Source organism: Melozone crissalis, unplaced genomic scaffold (genome assembly GCF_028551555.1).
Source record: "Melozone crissalis strain CALT ecotype California unplaced genomic scaffold, PUWL_Pcris_2 ptg000006l_1, whole genome shotgun sequence".
Classification (NCBI taxonomy): Eukaryota; Metazoa; Chordata; class Aves; order Passeriformes; family Passerellidae; genus Melozone; species Melozone crissalis.
This window is the reverse complement of record NW_026535784.1, coordinates 5410789-5434293: the sequence shown is the minus strand read 5'-3', so window position 1 is coordinate 5434293 and position 23505 is coordinate 5410789. Positions and strand designations below refer to the sequence as shown.

Below are 23505 nucleotides of genomic sequence, written 5' to 3'. Positions count from 1 at the left end.
TAGCATGAGGAAAATGACCCAGCTTATTTACATGATGTAATTCTTAGTAATTTTAATCCAGGTGGCTAATTGAAAAGTATTAGCTATTCGGAATTTAAATTAATGGTTTGTTAATTACTGTGACGGTAGTGTATATTTTTTTAATTATGAGTTCTCGTGATGTTTGAACTCTGCACTACTGAAGAGTGAGGCAAAGTAAAGGCTTTGTTAGATCAAGACCTGTGAGCAAGTTGCAGAATTCTTATTGAAGCAGAAGATGAAAACTATCAGTTAATTGCATTTTAAAATACAGTAGTATGTGTAGATAAACGCATAAACCATCAAAAAAAAAAGGTTTTTTTAAACTTTTTTTTTTGCTGTGAGGCTGGCGAGACACTGGAACAGAGCGCTCACAGAAGTTGTGAATGCCCCATCTCTGCAAGTGTATAAGGCAGGTTCAGTTGAGGTCTGAGCATCTTGGTTTAGTGGAAGGTAGCTTTGTCCATAGCAGGGGAGTTGCAAATATCTTTAAGGTCTTTAAGGAAAATCATTACATTTCCTTCCAACCCAGGCCTTTCTATGAAATAACTAACGAGTTTTTATTTTTTCAAAAGCATTAACTCAATCTTTCAGAACCTAGTGAATTGACTGTTCAATGGAACATTATTGAAACAGATACTACTCACTTGTAGCTAAAGGGAGGTGCAGTATATTAACAGTATGCTGGGAAAAATGTCAGACTTCTCCCTTTTAGTTTGATCTTTTTGTTTGCTTCTCACAGAAATTAACATCTGTTTAATTTTCTGTAGGGAAAATTACATCCAGTTGCTTCCTGGACAAACCTTCATATTTGTGTTTACTAGGCAACAAATGGCTATTCATCTGGAATCACAGCCGACTGAGTTCACTTTTAATAGAAAGGAACAGGAACAGAAATGCAAGTGTGAACAGATTTTATCAAATATTACAGATATTAATAGTTACACAGGTAAATGACACTCAGCCTAACTCCAAAGTCCGCTGGCTAACAGGCAACCCTAAGCAAAACAAACACAAGTCCAGCATTTCAGTAAGGTTATATTTTGTCAGTAAATAAGAAAAGTGATTTTTTCCCTGTAATCCAGATTATGCACATGTTAAATTCTTATACCATGCTCTTAACTATGAGAATAATCAATAATAAATATAAACAATTACTATTTTTATCTGAGAACTGATTTGCTCCCAGTATAACCCATAATATCAATTCTATGCAAGTATTTAATGCATGTGTCTTTCTCCCATATTTTACCAAAACTTGAGGAAAACCTCTCTTCAGTAGACAGGACTGGGAGAATGCATGCAGGCTGAAATCTGATGCATGGGTTATAGTTGTATATGTTATATCGTTGTATATGTTTGGGTTATAGTTGTATCCACTTTCTTCAGTTAATAACGCATGGATAGTGGGGGAACGTGGAAATAATGGCCATATATTCATACTGTTTTCTCTTATGCTGCTTTTAGGCTTCGTTTTGGAAGTTATCGTGATGATGGTATAGAACAATGCTGTGCAAAGTTTGGGGAGGGAGAGCAGTTGGCTATGGCAAGTGGTGGCCAAGAGGCAACTACTTCCAGTTCACAACACAACCAGTTCCAAGTGTAGAACTAAGTGTCTGCGATGTTTTTGTTAAATGCCCGGGATGTCTGGGATGTTTTTGTTAAATGCGCTGTCCGGGCTCCTGACCGGTCTCTGGCCAGGAGGAGCCCCAGGAGCCGCTGCCGCCCCCGCTGGCGGCGCCGCCGCGGCCCCTTTAAGGCAGGTGGCGGGGCGGGCGCGCGCACGCGCGGGCGGCGCAGCCGGAGCCGGAGCGGCGGGAGCGCCCCGAGCCCGCCCGGCCGCGCCGCCGCCGCCTCGTCCCGCCGCGCTCGGCCCCGGCCCCGGCCGCCCATGGCGGAGCCGGGCGCGGAGGAGCCCGACGAGCGGCTGCTGATCCTCGCGGAGCCGCCGCCGTCGCCTCCTCAGGCGGAGCCGTCCCGGCGGGGGCCGCAGAGTGTGAGAGCCGCCCCCGGCGGGGCCGTGCGGCAGTGCGGGGAGCCGGGGCTCGAGGAGGTGGAGGACTCGGAGGAGTCGGGGCCCGAAGGTGATGGGGAGGACGAGCCTCTCCTGCGGGCGGCGGGGAGCGGCCGCGGGCGGCGGGCGGGCGCCGCCTGGGCCAAGGAGCGCCGCGCCGCCGCAGGTACGGCCCGGCCCGTTCGGTGGGACGGGACACGCGGGGAGCGGCAGCGCCTGGGGAGGGTCTGGGGCAGAGGCAGCCCCTGCCTCGCTCTGTCCTTCCAGCGAGGCTACAAAAGTGCCTGGCGGGACTGAGGCGTGCTCTCTGTGTCCGATGGCACAGCATCGGTGAGAGACACAGGTGTGTTGACCTCTCTAGATGTATGGGCTCGCTGGCCGATAATGAAGGGAAGATGCTGCAAACGGGTAGAAATCCCACTGCTTTGTCCCTGTGTGCGGGGCTGCACGGACTCGTTTACATCTTCATGAGTGGCTCTGCTGTCACACTTCCCCGCTCTCTGCTGCTTGGTTGGGCCTTGTTTGTTTCTGTCCTGTTGTTTGAAACTTGTGGCTTTGCCTGTTTTAAAGACTGTTTTGTGGTGGGACTGGCTGCTGCTTCCTGAACACTTGGAGAAGTGTCAAGTTTTCAGTTTGACTTGCATATCCCGTAACTACTTTTTTTGCGACCCCCATCGTTTCATCTTGAAAAACAAGTCAGTCTGTGCTTGTTCTTTGTTTTACTCATATGCTCACTTTGTAACCATCACATGCTTTAAGAGTTTTAGATGTGGGCTCTACTGTCACATTTTTGGTTTTCATAAAAATGCATCCTCTCTTTCTATTTTCAAATCAGTTCTTAAAGAGAGAAATAGAATGTGAAAGTGCAGAAATGCAAGAACTTTTTAATTTAACTATTAATTTGAAAACAGATGTAAGGGTGCCCATTATCTAATTCTAAATACACTGGAAAAGTGATGAATTACATGATATTTATTAATTACTTTCTTTTCTTTAGACTTTGAAGCTTTCTGATTTTGTGCTAGTTTCTATAAAAGTTTACATCTAGGATGGGTTTGCTGACAGAAGTATGTGGAGTTCTGTCACTTCTTTGTTTTTGCTGTTGTAATTATACTGTAGGATTTCTTGCCAGAGATTGGCAACGCTGATTCTTTTACAACAATAGAGTACTTGAAAAAAATTGAAACATCCCCCCAGTCAAGTTTAACAAAATAAGTTGTGCTAATAATTCTATTTTAGTAACTACAGAGAACTTGTGCTTGTTTGGCCTGAAAGACAGAAAATTCTTGTCTTTTAAGCACTGGTCTCAAGTGTAGTCCATACCTGTAATGTAAACATGCCATTAAATGTGAGAGTTTTCCTTTTTCGTACAAGACTTAAGATCTGCTAGAGAACTAGTGCTTCTAGTAAAGTATTTCTGGAAACTTTAAAAAGAAGTTGATCATTCAGAGTGGAGGCTGGAGCCATGGGTCTTGCACCACTGAAGCAATTAGGATGGTGAAGGCAGTGTACTCTTTGGAATCTGCCCCAAAAGTGTTGAGAAAATCTCAGAACTGATATTGACTACAGCATCTCATCCTTTGTTTCCTTGTCCTTACCTTTTCTGTATGTGTGACCCTTGAAGGTGCAGGATTGTTTCACGTGTCAGGTAGAACCAGCATACACCAGATGTTATGCATGAATGTTATTGAAACCCAATGTTTCCTTAATGGAGTTATGGTCAGAATAGGAGCAGATGGAATTGGTTAAAGTGCCTACCTTTAATCATGTTAATGTTTAAAAAGTATAAATCTAGCTTGGTGCTGAAGGAGCTCATACCTGTTCCTCTTGCAAAGTGTATTGGTTTGGCTTAGCTGATGCCATGCTAACCTGAGGGAAGAACAGGTTGAGGTGCGTACATGGATGATAGCATTTGTATCTTCTTTGGCAAGTCTTCATTGTTCCAATACAGAGGCTTCACAAACTTGGGCCTTGTCCAAATTAATGTGAAAAAAAGTTCTCAAGCTTGGTAGTTTGACTGTGTGCATGAGTGGGAGTTTAATGAGAAGAGTAATTTTCAAGAGTAATTGCAATAGAAACCTTAATTAGTTATAATTGTAAGTCTAGTGACTGTACTGGGAATAAGTTGTGACATAACATGCTGTCTCAGTGGAAAACTTGATTAAAGTAATTTTTATAGAAGAAACTAACTCAGAAAAACCCAAACCCTGCCACATTCAGCAAATACTATCTTCAATTAATATGGCTTATTTTCATAAGGAGAGGGTTGATAACATCCTTAAAAGTGCTAGTTTTCCTTGGCAGCCTAAATGTTTTTGCACACCACATCACTGTTGTAATGTGCTTCCTAGCAGCACAGTAACAATACTGAGCAAATAATGAATTTCAAAATTATTTGTCTTTACTTCTTTCAGCGTGCAGTGTAATGGTTTTTTTTTTTGTTTTAATTTATTTTTTCTGAAGTTCTCTTATGTTAGAAAAGACATGGCTGAAGAATTTCCTCAGACAGTGAGACTACTTAGTGGTTCTAGATTCTAGAATAAATGCACAGAAATTAAAAAAAATGACCTCTGAGTCTTCCACACAGTCAGCTGCAATCCATGTGATGAAAAGTTCATCTGTAGGTTTTCTTCATCTGGAAGGTAACTGTGCAGAATGGCTTAACATGGATGTTGCACTCATTTGGTAACAGTATAATGCACAACCCTGATTTTGCTTTCACTGACAAAAATATGAATTAGTTGGAGCTCAGCTGTGTGAGGTGATGTAGATGTGTGGAGATAGTTGAGGCTTGACTGTGAAATAAGAACCACTGATTTAAAATGACTTTTTCCATTAAAATGTTTGGTTTATTTCCTTAACTAATTTGAGTACTTTGTGGCAGGAAAACCTTTGAACCTCTTCCCTCCCTCTTGTCCTACTCTAAAGTCCTAAAGTGTAGTTTATCACAGCAGTATTGGCCAAATAATTAAAACAGACTCTGATCTCATGGGCTGTAGCTGTTGATTCTTAAGAAGGATCTATTAGCTTTAAGATTTCTATTCCTTGTTGCAAACTCATACTAAGATTTTTCTATTTTTTCATGCTTTTGGACTGTTTTTGTTTGGAGTCCATGTTACCATTTTAAGTGGTATGTGCACGCAAGTGCTAATGTTCTAAAAAGTTTCAAAAACTGTCCTGAGCTACAAAAAAGGGTTTTTTTGTGTTTTTTTGTTTTGTTTTGGGGTTTTTTTTTAAATTTTTTTTATTTGACTCTCCACAAACTTTTAGGGAGTATCTTTTTTGAAAGGGTTCTGTGTTGGTTGACATTCCAGAAGGATGTATACGAAATTTCTTCTATTGCTGAAGTGGGAACAAAGCAACTTTATCTGTAAATGTTTAATTTAGAATAATGTAACTGTTTGTTAATGGAGAAATGAGCCCTAACGCACAGGCCCTTTAGAATGTACTCAGTGAACGTGTGAAACAATCCTAGCCTTAAAAGAAGGCATAATAATCTACAGTGTCAAAACTTGTGAAGAAATATTTAAAAGATTAAAAAGTCAGTAGTATTCTGACACCTTCCTTTTTACTTGTCTTTCTAAATGTTTGCATGGAGTCCTAGAGTTTGCACAAATGTCTGCACAGACCTGACTTCTGGTCAGGCAAAGAAATGCTACAAGTTGCTTACAGTGTTTGAGTGCTGGAATGGTGCTGGAGTGCAGGAGTCACTGCTCTCTTGGTGCCACTTGTGAGTGCTACATGTAGCAGATTATTCAGTGGATTAACTTCCTTGCATTTTAGCAGATAATAAACATGTTAGCCAAGCTCTTAAATGAATGGTACAATACTATTCTCGTAGTGCATAATGGGCAGGGCACAAAATAATGTGTAAAATCTTTGATGCTTTTTTTTACTGTTGTGACTTTGAACCCTTTTTTTTTCTTAGATTTGTTTCATAAATAAAAAGAGAAATCCTTGAAAATTGTAAACACTTAGCAGTGGGAGTCTCCTCAAATTTGTTGTTGCAGATTTGGCTGATTTACTTAAAACAAAAAGTTGATTAGACATGCATAAATCAGTGGAAAAACTTGCACTGATTCAATGGGCCAGATTTTTCAGCCTGCTGTTGGATGGGTGTCAGCAGGGAAGGCTGTTGGCTTATTAGTGTCTTTGCTTATGATTAATTTGTAGTACAAGTTGCACTTAAGACTGGTTGTTTTCTTGTTTTTCAGGGCATACAGGACATACTGCAGATATGAATATATTTTTAGATGATCCAGAATTTGCAGAAATTGTTCTGAGGACAGAACAAGCTATAGAGTGTGGAGTTTTTCCAGAAAGAATCTCTCAAGGATCCAGTGGAAGTTACTTTGCTAAGGATCCAAAAGGGGTGAGCATGTTACTGCAAAGTCAGACACACCATCAGCAGCAAGCTGAAAATGGAAATTCAAAAATTCTATCTAGATGCAAATTAATTTAAATAAGTTATTTAATAATTTATTGTGTGCCAAAATTTATTTTGGAAAAGTTAATGCAAGTAATACTTAGATTTCTAATTATATCTTGCTGCACAAGCAAAGGCAAAATAATAGTTATTTTTGCTGCAGCTTTATCACATTTTTAATGATCTGCACCAAAGGAAAACTGAGAGGAAAAAAAGGGCCTCTAACATCTGAAAGCAATTCAGGAATTCCCTTGTGCAGAATCTTGTTCTCTGTATGTTTTAACTGATTTTTGCTCAACTGAGCTCCTGATTTCAGTATGGTTTAAGTTTCTTTAGCTAAGCCTCCTGTATTTTTCTCTCTTTTCTTGTTAGCTGGCCCTTTATTTAGGTCATGTCTCCTTTCTCATATATGATTGGTACATGGGCAAGGAGAGTGATATCATCAAATCTGCCTTTCAGCTTGTACCTATCTGCTGAATCTTAGGTGCAAGATGTGGTTTCCCCTCTGCAAGATTTGGTTTTCCCTTCTGTACTTGGTAAATGGTACATTGAATAGTGATCATCAGTGAGGTGTCCTAAGGTTACTTTGAGACAGAGAAGAAGTAGCTACCTGAGTCTCTCTCTTGAAAAGTAGCATGTGGTTAGCATTATTTAGTAAGAGGAAATGATGTCTCAGATATACTTTCACATTGTTTTCTTTAAATTAGAAATCTTTGCTACTGACCTGTTTCACAGAATAAGACCTCCAAGTGCTCGACTTTTGTTAATTTGTCATGTATGATTTTATTTAAAGCTCAAGCAACAACTTTTAGCTCTTAGGTAGATGTAAGTGTTCATTAATCCTGAAGATCCCAGTTATGCTAGAAATGGAACACTTTGAATTCCTAGGTTTTCAGGGCATGTTCAAGATTTTTGTCATTCCCATGACAGTAATTTCCCTTTCATTTAGAAGGTAGCATGGTTTTTCTTTAGGTTTTAGTCATATTATTGTTCATTTGAAAATATATTCCTGTTTTGCCAGTTAATTTTCATAGTTGTTTAGTTTGTTTTAATGGCAATTTTCTGGTGGTAGTTTTTACACTTTATTGAATGAAGTGGGGTTTTTTTAAGCATAGCTACCTAACATTAATATGAATAAATATGTCAAATTATCATTTTATTCTTATGGAAAGTGGCAGAACCACCCCTTCAGAATCTTCTGAAAACTGCAGTTCATATGCCTGTGTTCCAGGAAAATTTGTTAGTAATGATCCCCTTCATTCTGGTAGAGAAAATAAAAAGGAGGGTCTCTCTCTTTTTGAAACCTGAAGGAAAACAAATCTTTCTGTAATGGCTTTATGGGATTCTTGCTATCACATGCAATGCTGTAAGTATAAAAACTTCTTCAGAGTTCCAGCTTCAGGTCACTCTCTTTTATAGTAGCTCAGATATCAAGTTCTTTGAGTTTTTCTTAATGCTGTGCAATCAAGATTTTTTTATTCTTAGAAATTTAGTAGTCAAATCACTAGGGAAAGGAAATCACACCATATGTGCAAATCTGTTTTGTCTGAAGCTTGTCTAGGTTGATTTTGCTGGGTTTTGGTCACTAGCAAATGCCTGAGGTACTGAGCCCTGGCAATGGTGAGAGAGTGTTTGTGCATCATTTTAGTGTAAACATAACCATAGTACTTTGGATGGGCCATATTATTCCTTGTTTCTTATGTGATGATTTTCTTATTCCTTTCACTTTTCTTTTGCTGTGTTGTTTTTGTTCCCAGTTAAGTTTTCAGTAGTGAATTGCCCTCCACCCTTATGCAGGTCATTGATTTGAATATAAGTATTTAGGAGAAACAAAGATTGAGAGAAGCAGAGTGTTTATTTTATATGGTTCAGAAAAAATTCATTGCAAAATATGAAAGTAGTTGGGATATGGGACTGGGAGAATAATGATACTGAGTGCTTAGCAGACTTTAAATTTTGCTTTCATTCTTTGCTTTTGTTCCAGAGCTTATCTGTGTTTGCTATCTATATTAAAGGTCTGATAAAACTTCATTTTGTCAATAGTGCAGCTTTCATGTGTAGAATGGATTTCAGATCCTGTTTGAGTATTGCATCATTCCACTTCAGACCGGTTCTGTCACTTGCTTTCTCCTATTCTTCTTGAGTAATCTCCTTTCTTATTCTGGGAAGGAGCTCATTAAAGACGTGCTAAGCCTTTTTCCTGGGCACCTTCTGAAGTGCCCAAAATGAATACCAAATTACAGATAAAATAAGCAGTTTCCATTAGGTCACCTTATATATATGCTTATTTGGTTCTATCAGAAATATAAACTTCAAATTGCACAATTAAAATTAGCTTTTTGCATTTATTGGCTACAGTTATATGGTTGCATACTGAAAGGGAGTTCAGTACTTAAGCAGCACTATTACAGAAGGCTTGAATATGTCTGTGTTTGTTGTTCATTATGGAAGCAATACATAAAAGACATTATGTCTATTACAAGTTGTTCTGCAATATGTTCCTGACAGTTTAAACTAATTGCTAGTGTTAATAGAGTCAATCTATAAATGCATTTTGACTGGCAAAATTAAGACTGGCCTTGGTAGCTTGTTCTATAGATTGAACTTATTTCTTCTATTCTGGTCCTCAACAGCAGTGGCTCTGCAAAGTTCAGCAAAAGTTCTAACTTCAGCAAAACTTGAAAACCATATCTAGATTTGACTGTATAGCACAGTACAGTCCAGGCTGCTAACAGAATGAGCTAAGCTCCTTGTTAAATGGGCACTTACTAGGAAGTATTAGCCAGAGAGTGAGTCAGAAGAGATAATTAAAGGTTTGGCATGTACTTCTAAATACACCACAATGATTCCAAGAAAAGCAAAGCTACTAGCTTTCTTTTAAGCAGGTAGATACATGTGATTCAATAGGAAAAAAATAAATAATTTTTTAACAATTCTCAACCTAACAGTAGGATTTTGACTAAAATAGTATTCCAAATGCTGTGAATTAAAAATTAAAAAAAAAAAATTGTAAAGTATTCAAAAAACATGCTGGCCTCTCACATTGCATAGAATATTTATTGCATTTGTATAGGTCTAAGTCAAATTTTGTCTGTGCAGTTGTATTCAAGGTTTTGAATGCAACATTAGAATCACTGATAACAGCATACCAAACCCAAGAGAATTCTTGTCAATTTGTTGCTTGACTCTGTTGATAGGACACTAATTCTGTAGTATGACTGCAAATAATAGCATTTTGTAACTTAGTTTTCCTTTAGTTAATGGGAATTAATCAAAATAGATAGATAAGGTGTACAATGCTACTGTTGCCTGGTGTCTTGTGTATTTGTTTACAAACTGAATGAATTAAATTTTCTGTAGTTACTTAGTCTTGGGCAATCTTAGACAAAGCAAGATTGTCTTGGAAAAATTGGTTGAAAAACCTCTAGAAGCTAAACCAGCTGGTCAGATCCTCTCCCAAATGCAGCTGAATCAGCAGCTACTGAAGAATACTGCTGGTTTCTGACTGCCAGCAAACATGTTCATGACCTGAGTGTGAATCAGCTTTGAGTGTTGGTGCAGCAACCAGTAGTGTTCAGCTTATTGGGATACTCACTTTTTTCATGTGGATTTAGTAAAGTACTAATATGTGAAAATGCTTCTTAAACTGTTGTCCTTAAGTATTTATCAGAAAGAATTTTATTTACTTGCCATTGTCCAGTGAGAAGGGATTTACTTGCCATTGTCCAGTGAGAAGGTGCAGAATTTCTAACGCATTCCACTTGAGCTACTGAAGAGTCATTATGAGAACTTTGTGTGCTAGGCCAAAGTTTATCAATTGAAAGGTTATATATTTTAATGTGGTAATAACCCTGTGGACTGAGGTTAACAAATATAGAGTCCTGTGCAGAAGGCACCTTGAGAAATTGCCAATTTAATGCTTGTGCTGTGGAGCAGCATTGTTTTAACATAACTCCTGAGGAATGCCTAACTAACCTTTTGTTAGTTGCACCCTGTTTAGGAGACTGCAGAACCTGGCTGGCTGTTCCAGTCTCAAGCTGCATTTAGGTTTCTAAAGGATTTCTTTTTTTGCAGCTTATCTGCTGGGTTTTAACCCTGTCATTTCTTGGCTCCTTAACAGTAAATGTGTTGTTCTTTATTTTTCTATAGCAACATATTCTGTAGTTCATTGTGTCTCAGTTTGCTCTTAGCTTAAACATTCACTGTTCCTACTGTCCTTCATTATTCACATATTTTGTGCTTATTCTTTTTTCAGCTTTCTCCAGTTTGTTAACAGATTTCTTAAAGCATAGTGTCCAAAATTGGGCTCTGACTAATTTTAAAAACAGGGCTCTGACTAATTTCAAGATTTACTGTGTGTCTCTAATGTAAATGATGGCTGATGGTCATTTTGATCCATTCAAACTCAGGGTAATAAGAAAAGTAGATTTAAAATAAAATAAAACACTTGATTTTTAGTGTTCTATATGTTTGTCACTTTCGTGGGGCCATTACATCTCTGAAATAAGTGGTCAGTGTGTTGTTGGTGGGCTGAAAATTGTTTTTAAAGCTATTTTCAAAACCACTTTTTTGAAGAACCTAAATATATGTTTTAAAATGCAATCTTTTTGAATTTTGACAGAATGATTTGAAAAAGTAAATGTTGGTTTGGATTTTCTCTTATGAAGAGCTTATTTTGAATTTATACTAATCCTAAAGAAGCACTTAATGATAAATTTATTTGGAATTCTGTTTTGTTAGTTTCACCATCTGAAAAGAACAACTGTAAAACACACTGGATATGATTTAACCAATATTTTCAAATAACTACTTTTAAAACTAATTTTAATATCTTGCGACTCAAAGTGCTCATATTTTAATTCTATGTTATTTACCTTAGAAAATTGTTGGAGTGTTCAAACCAAAATCTGAAGAGCCTTATGGACATCTAAATCCAAAATGGACCAAATATTTTCACAAAATATGTTGTCCTTGCTGCTTTGGCAGAGGCTGCCTCGTTCCAAATCAGGGATATCTCTCTGAAGCTGGTGCCTATCTTGTGGATGAGAAGCTGGGGCTTGGAGTTGTACCTAAAACTAAGGTAAAAGTTAAAACTCATAAATTGCTGAATTTAAAAAAAGTGCTGACATATTTGTCAGTTTGTGAACTGACAAATTAGATAGCCTTGTATATCATGTGTTATTTATAAGTTATTTATAAACTTTTGCAATTACAAAGGCACAGTGGTTTGATGTAAAAAAAAAGTGACTGTGATTTTTGATTTAATGGGTAATTTTGGGATCTGAATTGAATCTCTTCTTTGGAACCACTTTCTAGCATTTTCCAATACTTTTTGTGCCTCATGTTTTGATAAGATTCAAATTGCAAAAGTCAGCATATAAAATTCCCATTTTTGTTTGCAATATGTAAAATGGAGAACATTCACCTTTTCATATAACATTTATCTGTTGAAAATGCCTGATGCTTGTTTCTTATTTTTAAATTTTTTTATAACTGAACATAACATGAATTGTAAATTTCCAGTTGAAATAATGAGGAATTCTGAGCTGTGTTTAACTTTGTTTAATTTTAAGGTTGTCTGGCTTGTCAGCGAGACCTTTAATTACAGTGCAATAGATCGTGCAAAGTCAAGAGGAAAAAAATATGCTTTAGAGAAAGTGCCAAAAGTTGCTAAAAAATTTAATAGAATTGGACTACCTCCTAAGGTAAGATCAAAAATAAGTCATTTGTGCACTTCCTGATTCTTACATAAAACTTGGTTTAATAAAGGGGTATTTATAAGTAACTTCCACGATAGAAGAAAAAAAACTTGTTGCTTGTTGAAAACTGTCTGAAATTTGATACAACTGTTTCCATGCAACATGTATCCACTCTTACATCATTCCTTCTTCTGAACTGTTTTAATAATCTTCTCATTCTTTGTTCCAGTCAACAGTCCAGTTTTCTGCTGGAGTAGTAACATATTAATTGTTACATATCTCACTTTTACTCTATTGATTGCTTAATACTGTCCTTTCAGTGTCATGTTTTGATATTGTCAGTCTGTTTTTCCCCTGCAGTTTATATAATTTAATTTATTAAATTTTTTTTTTATTAAATTTTTTTTTTAATTTTTATTTTTTTGCTTTCTATTGTTTTTATTCTTTTGGGTACTCTGCTGTTGTGTTCTTCCTACTTCCCTTTTGTCTTATGTGAAGACTACACTGACTAAAAACCTCACATCTTTCTTGCCTAATGAGCCTTACTGTATCCCCAGAATATCATTACTGTGTTCTAATCCTAAGCTTTTGGAACACAGGTTATGTACAGTTGGGTAATCCACTTGTGGCAGTTCCCAGCAGTTTAGATCCATGTGACAGGGGTTGTGCAAGCTTGGATGAGCACAGTTATTCCACGTGCTGGGTGTTTATCTATCTGCATTTTAGTTCTCAAATAGAAGTTCTTGAATTTCAATCTTGAGCACCTTTCACATATGTATGGAGCCCATGCCAGCTCTCATGTTCTTCCCTGGACTCTTTTGGGAAATGTATTTCAGCCATTTTTTTGCAAAAAACATCTTGAAGAAAGTGGTTAATGCTGCTGTTCTTATCAGTGATGTTTTAAGGCTTTTCAGAGAGGAAGATTTTTCTCCTGTAATTTTTAGTGAGTGTTCTCTGAACTTTTGAAACAAGTTTTCCAATGAAAAAGAGAACAGGTGTTACATCTTTCTATTTCATTTATTTCTTCTAATACTAACTGTTCATTTACACTGGCTATATTTTATTCCTGATAAACTCACTGAGTATTTTAAACAAATATTTTTTAAAAATCACCACCAGAACTCCCAGAAACCCACCCTCACATGATTTGACTCTTACCTTTTATTTAAGACTATAGGAATGAAAGAGAAATTTATTTATTGCTTAATTTAATTTTTTTTAGTTGTAATACTTCCTGTGCTCTGAACTTTGAAAGTATAGAATTAGTTTTTCTGTTAATGTTGAGATTACTAATATGACCTACCAATGTGTATTTTCCTAATGCAGTTTCCTAATATTTCAGGTTGGCTCCTTCCAGCTGTTTGTTGAAGGATATAAGGAAGCTGACTACTGGCTCAGGAAGTTTGAAGCTGATCCTTTACCTGAGAACACAAGGAAAGAATTTCAGTCACAGTTTGAAAGATTGGTTATCTTGGATTATGTCATCAGAAATACAGGTATTTGTTAGTATCTCTGGTATTTATCTATTTTTGTGAGGCAGAAAGCAATGCTGCCTGAAAGCTGGTGCTTAAGGCATTTAATGCATTTCAAATGCTTTTCTCACATTGATTGGGCATAAAGATGCAATTTAAATTTTAAAAAATACTTTGGATTAATACATCAAGTATTGCAGTACAAAACCAATCCAAACAACTCTTTGATTGTTGCTCCCTATTTTTGAGCAATGTGAGAAGTCAAGAACAAATGCTTTCATTGGGCTTTAATTCTGTGCTTAGTCCATTTGCTGTTTCCCTCGATTAGGATAAAGGATGGTGAGGTTTCAGGACCCATAAGAAAAGCTGTGACTACAATTGCTTTTCTTCCAAACTGGAGCTGGTGATAGCACAGTTTCACACAATAGTTCATATTCATTGTGTAGGCACTGAGGTACCACTGCAATGTGTACCTCTCTGTTCTCTTGCACTCTTGTTTTTATCACTTAGGAGCTGGGATTCTTCCCTTACTATGTAGGTGAATTACTTCTTGAGGAATTCAAAGGCAGTTTTATGTTTAAAATATTTACTTTGCTGTTTTGGCTGAGGTGGGCATCTTTGCTTTTCTTCAGACACACCAGGTCTAACTCATTTTCCTTTTCTCAAGTTCTCTTTTTAGAAGCAAGCTAGAAGAAAGTTTCATAAGAACATAATACTTTCTAGCTGCTGCCATAGTCTGTCAGCTTTATCAAATAAGCCTCAGTGTTTCCAAACAGGGTTTTTGACATTCTTAAAGATGTAAGGAAAATACTCAAAATGCAAAACCTCATTATCTGTATAATTTGAACTTCATCTAATATATCCAATCATAATAGAACATGAAAATCTGCTCATGATTAAACTGAAGGGAGCACCTTAAAATGACAGAAGGTCCTACAAATCCATGCAGCTCATCCTCTGTCTGAAAGACCTTCTCAGAGTGTTTAATCTCACAATTTTGTCTCAACAGTGCAGGCATTTTCCATTTCTTGCCCTTCTGTTCAGTTTTGCCCCTTCTCCATATTTGTAGAGTTTTCTCCATGTTTTCTCCATGTAGTCAAAGGTCACATTATCTACAATTTTGGAGGCCTTCTCCATTTCCTCATCAGCATTAAAATAAGCTTAAAAGTTGTCATTTGCGTCTGATAGTGGTTTTCTCAGGAAAAATGCACACCACAACAAATCTTTCTGTGTAAAATGAATGAAGATAGTTTCTTTTGGCCTTCTTGATATTTTGCTGCATGTTCAGCCAGTTGGGGGACCTAAAGAAGGAACATGTGGTAAATTTTGTCTTTCCACTAAATTGGCTGCCTGTACCTTTCAGTAAAACTAAGCCACATGTGATGGGAAAAACCCTTTTTGAACAGTTTTGCCTAACTCCATTGGTGAAGTGTCAGTTTACAATACTGTTTTATGTCACTCTAAATGATGATTTTTTTATAAATGACATCTTGTGACATGCATTTTCCTGTTTAAAGACAGAGGTAATGACAACTGGTTAGTCAGGTACGAAAAACAAGATGATGGACTTGATCTGTCAGATAAGGTAAGAAAATTGTACTTTGAAACTTATATTCTTTAAATTGTTTAGTTTTGTAGTTTGGTCTTTCTGGAGATTAAGGGCATATCCTTAATCCTGGTGCGTGGTCTCAAGAAATATGATAACTACAAATTATTGTAGGCAAAATGAGTGGAAAAGCTGTTTTGATTAGACTAGGTAGAACAGTGCTAGAAACTATTTTTATTGTTCTGTATTTTTGCTGTACTAGCTTGGGCTATAATAACAGTAACAAAATCCACTGTTGCTCAGGTACATTTCTTCATCCATTTGTGCTCTGCTTATTTACTGTTTGGGAAAGGGCTTCTCTTTAATGGTGGGAGAGTAAGAAATTATACATGGTGGAATTAAAGCAGTATCCAAATAATATTGTTTAAGTTAAATTTAACCAGTGAAGCTACAAAGTATATTATTTAGTGTTTTTAATGAGTTTTGCTGTTTGTGTAAGCATCTATCACTTACTTTTTGAATATTCCTTCTGTAGGATAGCCAGTGGACTGTAACTAAAGAATCTATTAAAATTGCTGCAATTGACAACGGTTTGGCTTTTCCTTTTAAGCATCCTGATGAGTGGAGGGCATGTAAGTACTGCATTCTTCAATCATTTTCCTTTTAGGGGTGTAACTTCCAAAGAAGTAATTTTTATTTGTATTGTAGTAAGGAGCTAAGAAATCATCACGGTAGCTATCTATTGAATTTTTAAATAAAGTACTCTTCTTCAGAAAGTTAGCAACAAATGCCATTTTTGCAGTGGTATATGTGATTTGGTTCTTCATATCTTTTACCTTTAAACAATATTAATACGTGGACACTCATAAACATAGTACTGTATGTACTGGTGGAATTGGAAGCATTTAGCAGCATGTTTCTCACACAAGTTTTCTTGAAAAACATAGTGGAAAATGATTGAAAAGATTTGCAAGTTGTCCCTCTGCTGGCCAAATTTGTATTTCAAAATGAAGGGTACTGTAGATGGACAAGTAGGCAGGTTGTTTTTTCTTGTTTTCAGCTTTTGCTTACTTTGTAAAAGTTAGTCAGTTTTCCATCTGCTTGAAAATACTATTCCTGTTAAAATGAGGTTGTTTTTGACCGCATCTCTGACTGCTCATCATTAGGAGGGAAGTGCCCAACAGGGCTTGCAGTGACTTCTGTGGGCTATTATCCAGTCAGGTAATTCTGGCAGTTAGGTGTGGGCTAGTTAAACTGTCAAAAGGCTGGTTAAGCACTCCACCCAGAGCTCTGTGCAGTCTCTGTTTTGTTACTAAATAGATTCTGTCCTATATATCTCTTGGTTCTGTAGCTGTTCTAATGACACAGCAATTATTGCTTATTTTATACCATCTTTACTTCAGCATCAAAAAGAATAAACTTGCATGATCCTTAAGAATTCTTTTGCAGATGGACAGTTTTGTGATAGTTTTGTCAAAGTGAACTTGTAGCAATATTTTTACAAATTGCAGGCTCTTACCCCCTAGAACATGGTTTTGATGACTAGAGCTACTGGGTCACTGAGAATAATCTTCTCAAACTGAGAGAGCAGAATTTGCAACAGGCATGAAGTTGGTCCAGCAGGGATTGAACAGGGAAATTCTGACTGAACTGGGATGTAAAATTTAAGTACATTTTTTGGAAAAAGGAAAGATGTAGAGACTTCCCTGAAAAAATAGAGAATTTTTCCATAAGTGCAGGAGTGGTGTTTGGGTTGTTGGAGCTTGGCTGGAGTACAGAGCAACAAGAAAGGGCTGGGTAAATTAGAAGTGAGAGTGGGACTGAAGAAAAGTGCAGCAAAGACGTAAAGGCATAAGAAACAACAAGTTACTCAATGCTGACTTAGCCTCAGTTTTCACTTGTAAGATTTGCTGTCTGTCTCTTGGATCTCAAAGCTCAGAAGTAGAGCCCTGGGAATGAATCCCCAAGGCAGAAGAAAGGGAGCACTTAAGCAAGGTGGTCACACAGAAGCTCATAGGAGTGGCTGGGATGCAGTGGAAACAGTGGCAGCTGGCTGGTGCTGTTTGCAATGCAGTTTCCTCATCCCTCTTGAGAAACTCCAGGACAGTGAGAGGTTGCTTCAGTCTCCATGAAGACTGGAGTGAATCATCCTGGAAGCTGTGTTCAGGCACATGGAGAACAAGGTGCTGATGGGGAAGCCAGCATGGATTTCCCAAGGACAAACTGTGCTGATAACAAGGCAGCTGTTAATGATGACTGCTTCAGTGGCTGAGGGGAGGGCAGTGAATACGGATTTTTTTTTTCTTGCCTATGGCAAGGACTTCTACATGCTCTGTCATAGTGTTCTGGTAGGGAAACGTGAGATAGGAACTGAACAGACGTGAATGTGAACGATGTGGAAAACTGGCTGCACTGTCAGACTTAAAAAGTTAAGGCTGTGAGCAATTGTGAGGAAGTTTAGGGGATGGCCTGCTGCAAGTGACTTTTCTCAGCTCCTGCAATTAATAATTTGGTGTCTTGTTTAATATCTGGTAACATTAATTGCTTTTGCAGTATAATTGGGTGAAAGCTGTCTGATATCAATTACGTGAAAAGTTATGAATGCTTTTCTTTCAACATGCTCAGAAAAAGGCATTTTAAAAATTTTTAAAATATATTAAAAATAGTAACTTTGTTAATTCTTCCATATGAGTCAAATACTTGAAAGATTTCTATTTGATTGCAGCTATTATTTTACTCCAAAGGAAACAGCCTTACTAAATTAAGGGGAGGCCTTAACTGTTGCTTACCATGTTTAATTTATATACCTTTTTTACTTATTGCTTTAATTAAATATTTATTGCTTAATATATTTCACTGTTGGAAAAAATGGCTTAGCAGTTGTAAAGCTGCTCTGGTAACTGTAGCCAAAAGGAATGTGTGGGGTAACAATGTTGGGAAAAAGGGATGTTGTCCAAGGTGAGAACTTGCAGTAGGTACTACTGGACTCAGAATTTCATTTTTGCTTGTTTATCATTAACTGCACTGTTTTTCTAGATCCCTTTCACTGGGCTTGGCTTCCTCAAGCAAAAGTTCCTTTCTCTCAGGAGACCAGAGACCTGGTTCTTCCTCGCCTTTCTGATATGAACTTTGTACAGGACCTTTGTGAAGACCTTTATGAGCTATTTAAGGTGAATCAAGTGCTTCTTTGAACTATTACTGAAGTAACTGATACTTGTAATGGGACAGTTATGTTCACCAAAGGAATAACCATCTAGCTGCTAAATGCCAAGATACTATGCTATTTTACCTTTAACAGTGGCATGGTAGAAAGGGTTTGTGTAATTATAAGGAAACTGTCACCAATGTGGTTAATTGATAGTAATTAGCTAATCTGAAAACAGAAATTAATTATTCTGTATCCAAGTTTCACATGATTAATTAAAGCTAGTTTACTCTTACATCACAGATCTGTGTAAAAACAGCAGTTAACATACCTATGTGGTGTGTATACACTTAAAGTGCAGCTTTGAGGAAATGATGTGTTTAACATAACTTAAAGTGCTTCCATACCTTTCATATACCTAATTTTATATGCATATATTGTGCTAAGCTGCTGCTGAAGTTCTGATCATATTGAAAGTTAAACTCACTTTAAAGATACTGAAACTGTCTACAGTATTTACATGTAAAGAGTGTCCTTCTCTAAAACATTTTGTAACCATTTGTGTCAGATGTTTAAGTGAAATAATCCAATTCAGGGTTAAAAGAATTGGAAATTTTAAACTTTAATGAAAATACAGCTGTAATGTCAAAACTAGAAACACATTTTTGCTATATTAGCATCTTTGGCTCATTTGTGTTCAAAATGCCTCTGGGCTTGTTAGTAAAGTATTGGTAAATCTGAAGGAGAAAGTATTTTTCTGCTGGAGTCATCATGAGAGAAAGGGCACTGTGATGTGTGATAATATTAAGCCTGGTATCTACCACCTGTTGGCATTTACCAATGCCCAAAAGTGGTATCCACTGATGTATTTTATTTTATCATGTAGAACAGTCTTCATTTTCACATATGTAAACTTGATGCAATAAATTGACCTTTTTGTGATCCATACTGGCATTCAATTTAAAGCTTTCAAAAATTATTATAGTGTGGGTAAATATGCATATTATGATATTGGTGAATTTGCATGCTAAATATATAGCTAAAAATAAATGGGTTATTTACTATAAACTGTTTGTTTTCTAAATAAAGACTGACAGAGGATTTGACAAGGCTACTTTTGAAAACCAGATGTCTGTTATGAGGGGACAGGTAAGACTCTTTTTTTACATTTTTGTTCATGTGTTTAATTTGTCATCACACCTCAGCTGCTTTCTTTAGAGCTACAAAAACTGACTCCTATGAAAGACATTTGAAGGTATTTTCATCTGAGAAGACTAAATTTCTTTCTAGAGTTTGTTCTTATTTGTGGATAGCTAAAACAGCAGAAAGTGTATGCTGATTTTTTTAAATTATTTTTATAGAAAATGCTTTTGTTCTAGTTCTGTGTTATTGTTTTTATGAGGGATGGGGGAACATAACTGTATATACTTAGCAGGTATTTTAAAAATGAAAGAGTCATATATTTGGAAGGAAAATTTGATGTCTGATTTCATGATGCTATTAAAATAAATGTGACTTTATTTTAGAGGGTCGACATGATTATTAAAAGCAATATTAGGTAATAAAATTTCTTCATCCTATCAAATGTTGAAACCATACTTCAAAACAGTCCAGCCATTTTCAGTTTAGAAATTTGTTCAAATTTAAGTGGTGGGCTTGTTTTGTTTTCTGGGTTGTTTGTGGTTTTTTTTCAACACTAAAGTAGGTAAGGAGGGGGTTCTCCATTTCCTGCTATTTTACAATTTGACTGATGTGAAATACTGGGAAAAAAGCTTTAGCTAAGAACAAATTTAGTTCATTGTAGGTATAAAAGAGTGATTTCTGCAAGTGTAAGGCTATTGAACTAGGCAAATAATTAGTCCCATTTACCCTGAATTTATTGAAACTTAGTCCTTGTGTTCATAAATTCAACATGAATAGTTTTAAGACAATTCCTAGAGTGTCTTAACTCAATGTTTTCTTTGTAGAATTTCCTATATCAGGATGTACCTTGCACAAGACTGCAGCTCTGCTTAGTCAAACATAATCCCAGTTAACATCTTTTGTGTGGTAGCTAAAAGACAGCAAACCTTACTTACTAAATTGAATTACAGCAATTATTTCTGACATAACTCTTCTGAGAAGTTTGTGTAGTCTCTGGAAGGTGGGTTCTTGAAGTACTCATGCATCCTAAACTGTATTAAGTAGCTTTTTCTGATGAGAGAATTGCCTTCAAGGAATCTGTTATTTAACAAAACACTTGAGAAAAAACATGATTGATGTAATTGAGAGTGATATAGGTGAGGCTGTCAAAATTACTTTTCCACTATAAAGGCTGCATCTGGACCCTTTCTTCACACACTGTCCCTCAGGTGGATTTTAGCAGATACTTGTTTTAGTTTTGGGATTACCTCTCTAACTATATGAGTGTGTTTCACTCTGTGGGAAATGTCAAGTGTTCAGGCATGGAAGAAATGCAGATAATGAGTAATCCTTGGATGCTGTTGGAAATACATTGGCAGACAATGCTTTTTAGCACTGATTTTAAACTTGCTTTTGGTGTAAAACCAAAGTATGTTATGAAGGCATTATAGAAGACTTGGCTATCTAGATCACGTGCTAAGGGATTCATTCAGTTGGGATGAATTTGCAGTATATCCAAAGCATTCAAATATATCCTTAAAAATGAGAAATTAAGAATTAGAAAATGAAGAATCTAGATACAAAAAACTGTAGGGAAACATACCTTGCATGGAACAGTCAAGGTCTTTAAATCTAAGATAGCAAACATAGTTAGAAGCCTATTTCTGTGAAGTGTAGGAAAATTTTGGGAAGAGTTACAAACCCAAAAGAAACAGTTCTCTCAAGAATGTAGAGTCTAAGCAAGTGGTAACACATCTACAGAAGATTGCATTAGAACTTTGAGAATGTAAATGTCAAGTGGAGGTGCTGGCAGAACCAAATTGCAGTAAATCATGCAAAAGACTTTGTTGGGGTTCTGTGGCCCAGAAGAAGCAGAGGGATCAGCCTTACAAGGAAGAAAAGGGCATTGTGCATGGGAAAAAAGGCTTGGTATTAAGGATAATGCAAATGTGGCACTAGAGCTAAATTGAATACTTGCCTCAGTTTTCAGCAGGATAACATTGAACATGGAGTAAGTTATGAGGGCAGTCCATGAGCACTGAAGTTTTGAAGGAAAGATAACAGACTCCTGGGAGCTGACAGCTGAATTTGGGTCTTAGCACTGGGTTTGGTATGAGCTAATTATATGGCTTCATATCTTCTGATATGAAAATAAGTTGTAGCTAAACTGCTGGTACATCCTATGTTAAATCATGTTGATAGCTTTCTTATAGGTATTTTTTTCACTAAAGGTGCAATGTTTTCAAGAGATGCACTAAATTCAAAATACTCTTAGAATTTTCTGAAAATTTGAAGAAGACTGCATGAAATAGGAAAAGAATGGAAGGGTAGACAGCAGTAGGATGTATTCATGTTACCAAATAAATAAAATATTTCTACTTGCAATAGCTGTCTTTTGAAATGAATTTATTTAGCAGTACAGTCCTCTACAGAATTGATTGAAGAGTGGCATCTAAAATGATAAGCCTGATAGTTTTGTTTGTGCACACTAACCTCACCTGCTTTTACTCTTTTTAGATACTAAACCTTACTCAGGCATTAAAGGATGAAAAGAGTCCCATTCAGCTTGTTCAGATGCCACGTGTGATTGTAGAGCGAAGTAGCACTGGAAGTCAGGGCCGAATTGTTCATCTGAGTAATGCTTTCACACAGACCTTTCACAGCAGGAAGCCTTTCTTTTCCTCCTGGTAGCAACAAAAATACATGGGAAGAGTAAGTTTCTCTTAACTTTAGAAAGCTACTTCTGTGTAAAGGCTCTGCAATAATGTACTTCTGCTGTATTCCAAGAGCTCTGCCTGCCAACACCTCAGAACTTAAATTCTAAAGACTTAAGAAATGTATTTTGAATGTAATAAAAGTTTACAATTTTTGTGTCAAAATTGTGAATTCTTATGTCAGGGAATGAAAAGAATTTGTCCATACTGTATTTTTATAGGCTAAATTAATGTATTCTGAATAATATTCTGGAGAAGGGAAGAAAATTTGCATATGCTGAGAAACTAATTTTGAGTACAATAGGAATTTTTTGTTTAATATAAATGTGAGAATCCATACACTAAATTTCTTTTTATATGGCCTTTAAAAAAAAAACGTTTAGAATGTTATCTTTGATTGTGAAAATGCTTTTTCTTGGAATTTCTTCCTGGTATTTTGAACTGGTTATAGATTTTTGTAGACTAGTTACTTGAAAAGTCATGCACTTAAAAAAAAAAAGATCAATCTGTCCTTGAAATACAAGTTAAAGAAATGGAGAAGGGAGGAAAATGCTCCAAGTAGGCTTTTTTTTGCACACAAGGACCAAAAATAGTTTAATAGTTGAATTACAGCAAAATTCAACCCAAGTAAATACACAGTTTCTACTGTGACAAAATAATACACTCAGTGTATGTTTCAGAGGCTGAAATGTCACTGTAGTGTTTGGCACTTGTATATTGAAGCACATATATGGAGATCTGTGATATTTCTTTGGAGATGCATCACCTTGAAGGAATTGAATTGCACCATGTTGTTACAGGTTTGTTTTGCCATTCATGTAAAAATGTGTTCATCTCTCATCACCAGAGTGTTTCCTCTGCTAATGACAGAGGCACTAATGTGTTTATCACAAAGCCAGTCTGCCTTCTAAATTTCTACCTAAACACAGTTTGGGTTTTTTTGACTGGAAAAAAAAAGGAAAAAAACCTGGAATACCTACAGCACAGAGAATTAATTTGTGCCCTGGATAATGTACTCACCTGCCACTTGCCATTTGCATTTATGTTTAAGTTACCTGGTTTAAGACTTGACAGTCATGTTTCTAGGTCTGTGACTTATGTAATGTGGGAAATATTTTTATTTTAATAATCTAGTGGACATTTAAGACTGGGAAGGGGAGAAAGATTGCTGCTTTTATGAAACTTTCAGTATTTCAGACATTGCTGTATTTTGTAATTCTAAGCAATATTGTTGAACTCAGAAATAATAAAATGCTTGTATTTTATATAATTTTGAGTGGGTGTGAATATTAATGTAGTGTGTCAGCAACTTCAACAACCTGAAATGTGTAAACCTTAAATGTCAAACA

The 23505-nt window shown here is 36.5% G+C and overlaps 1 protein-coding gene across 1 annotated transcript; it reads left to right on the top strand.

Moving 5' to 3' along the window:
- Positions 1–1909: 1909 nt before the first annotated feature.
- PI4K2B (phosphatidylinositol 4-kinase type 2 beta) lies at positions 1910–23392 on the top strand. The gene is made up of 10 exons (XM_054295896.1): positions 1910–2198; positions 6247–6404; positions 11338–11538; positions 12032–12163; positions 13500–13653; positions 15147–15214; positions 15711–15807; positions 18212–18345; positions 19410–19469; positions 21960–23392. The coding sequence occupies exons 1-10, from the start codon at positions 1910–1912 to the stop codon at positions 22131–22133; spliced, it is 1467 nt and encodes a 488-aa protein (XP_054151871.1). The 3' UTR covers positions 22134–23392.
- Positions 23393–23505: the final 113 nt, after the last annotated feature.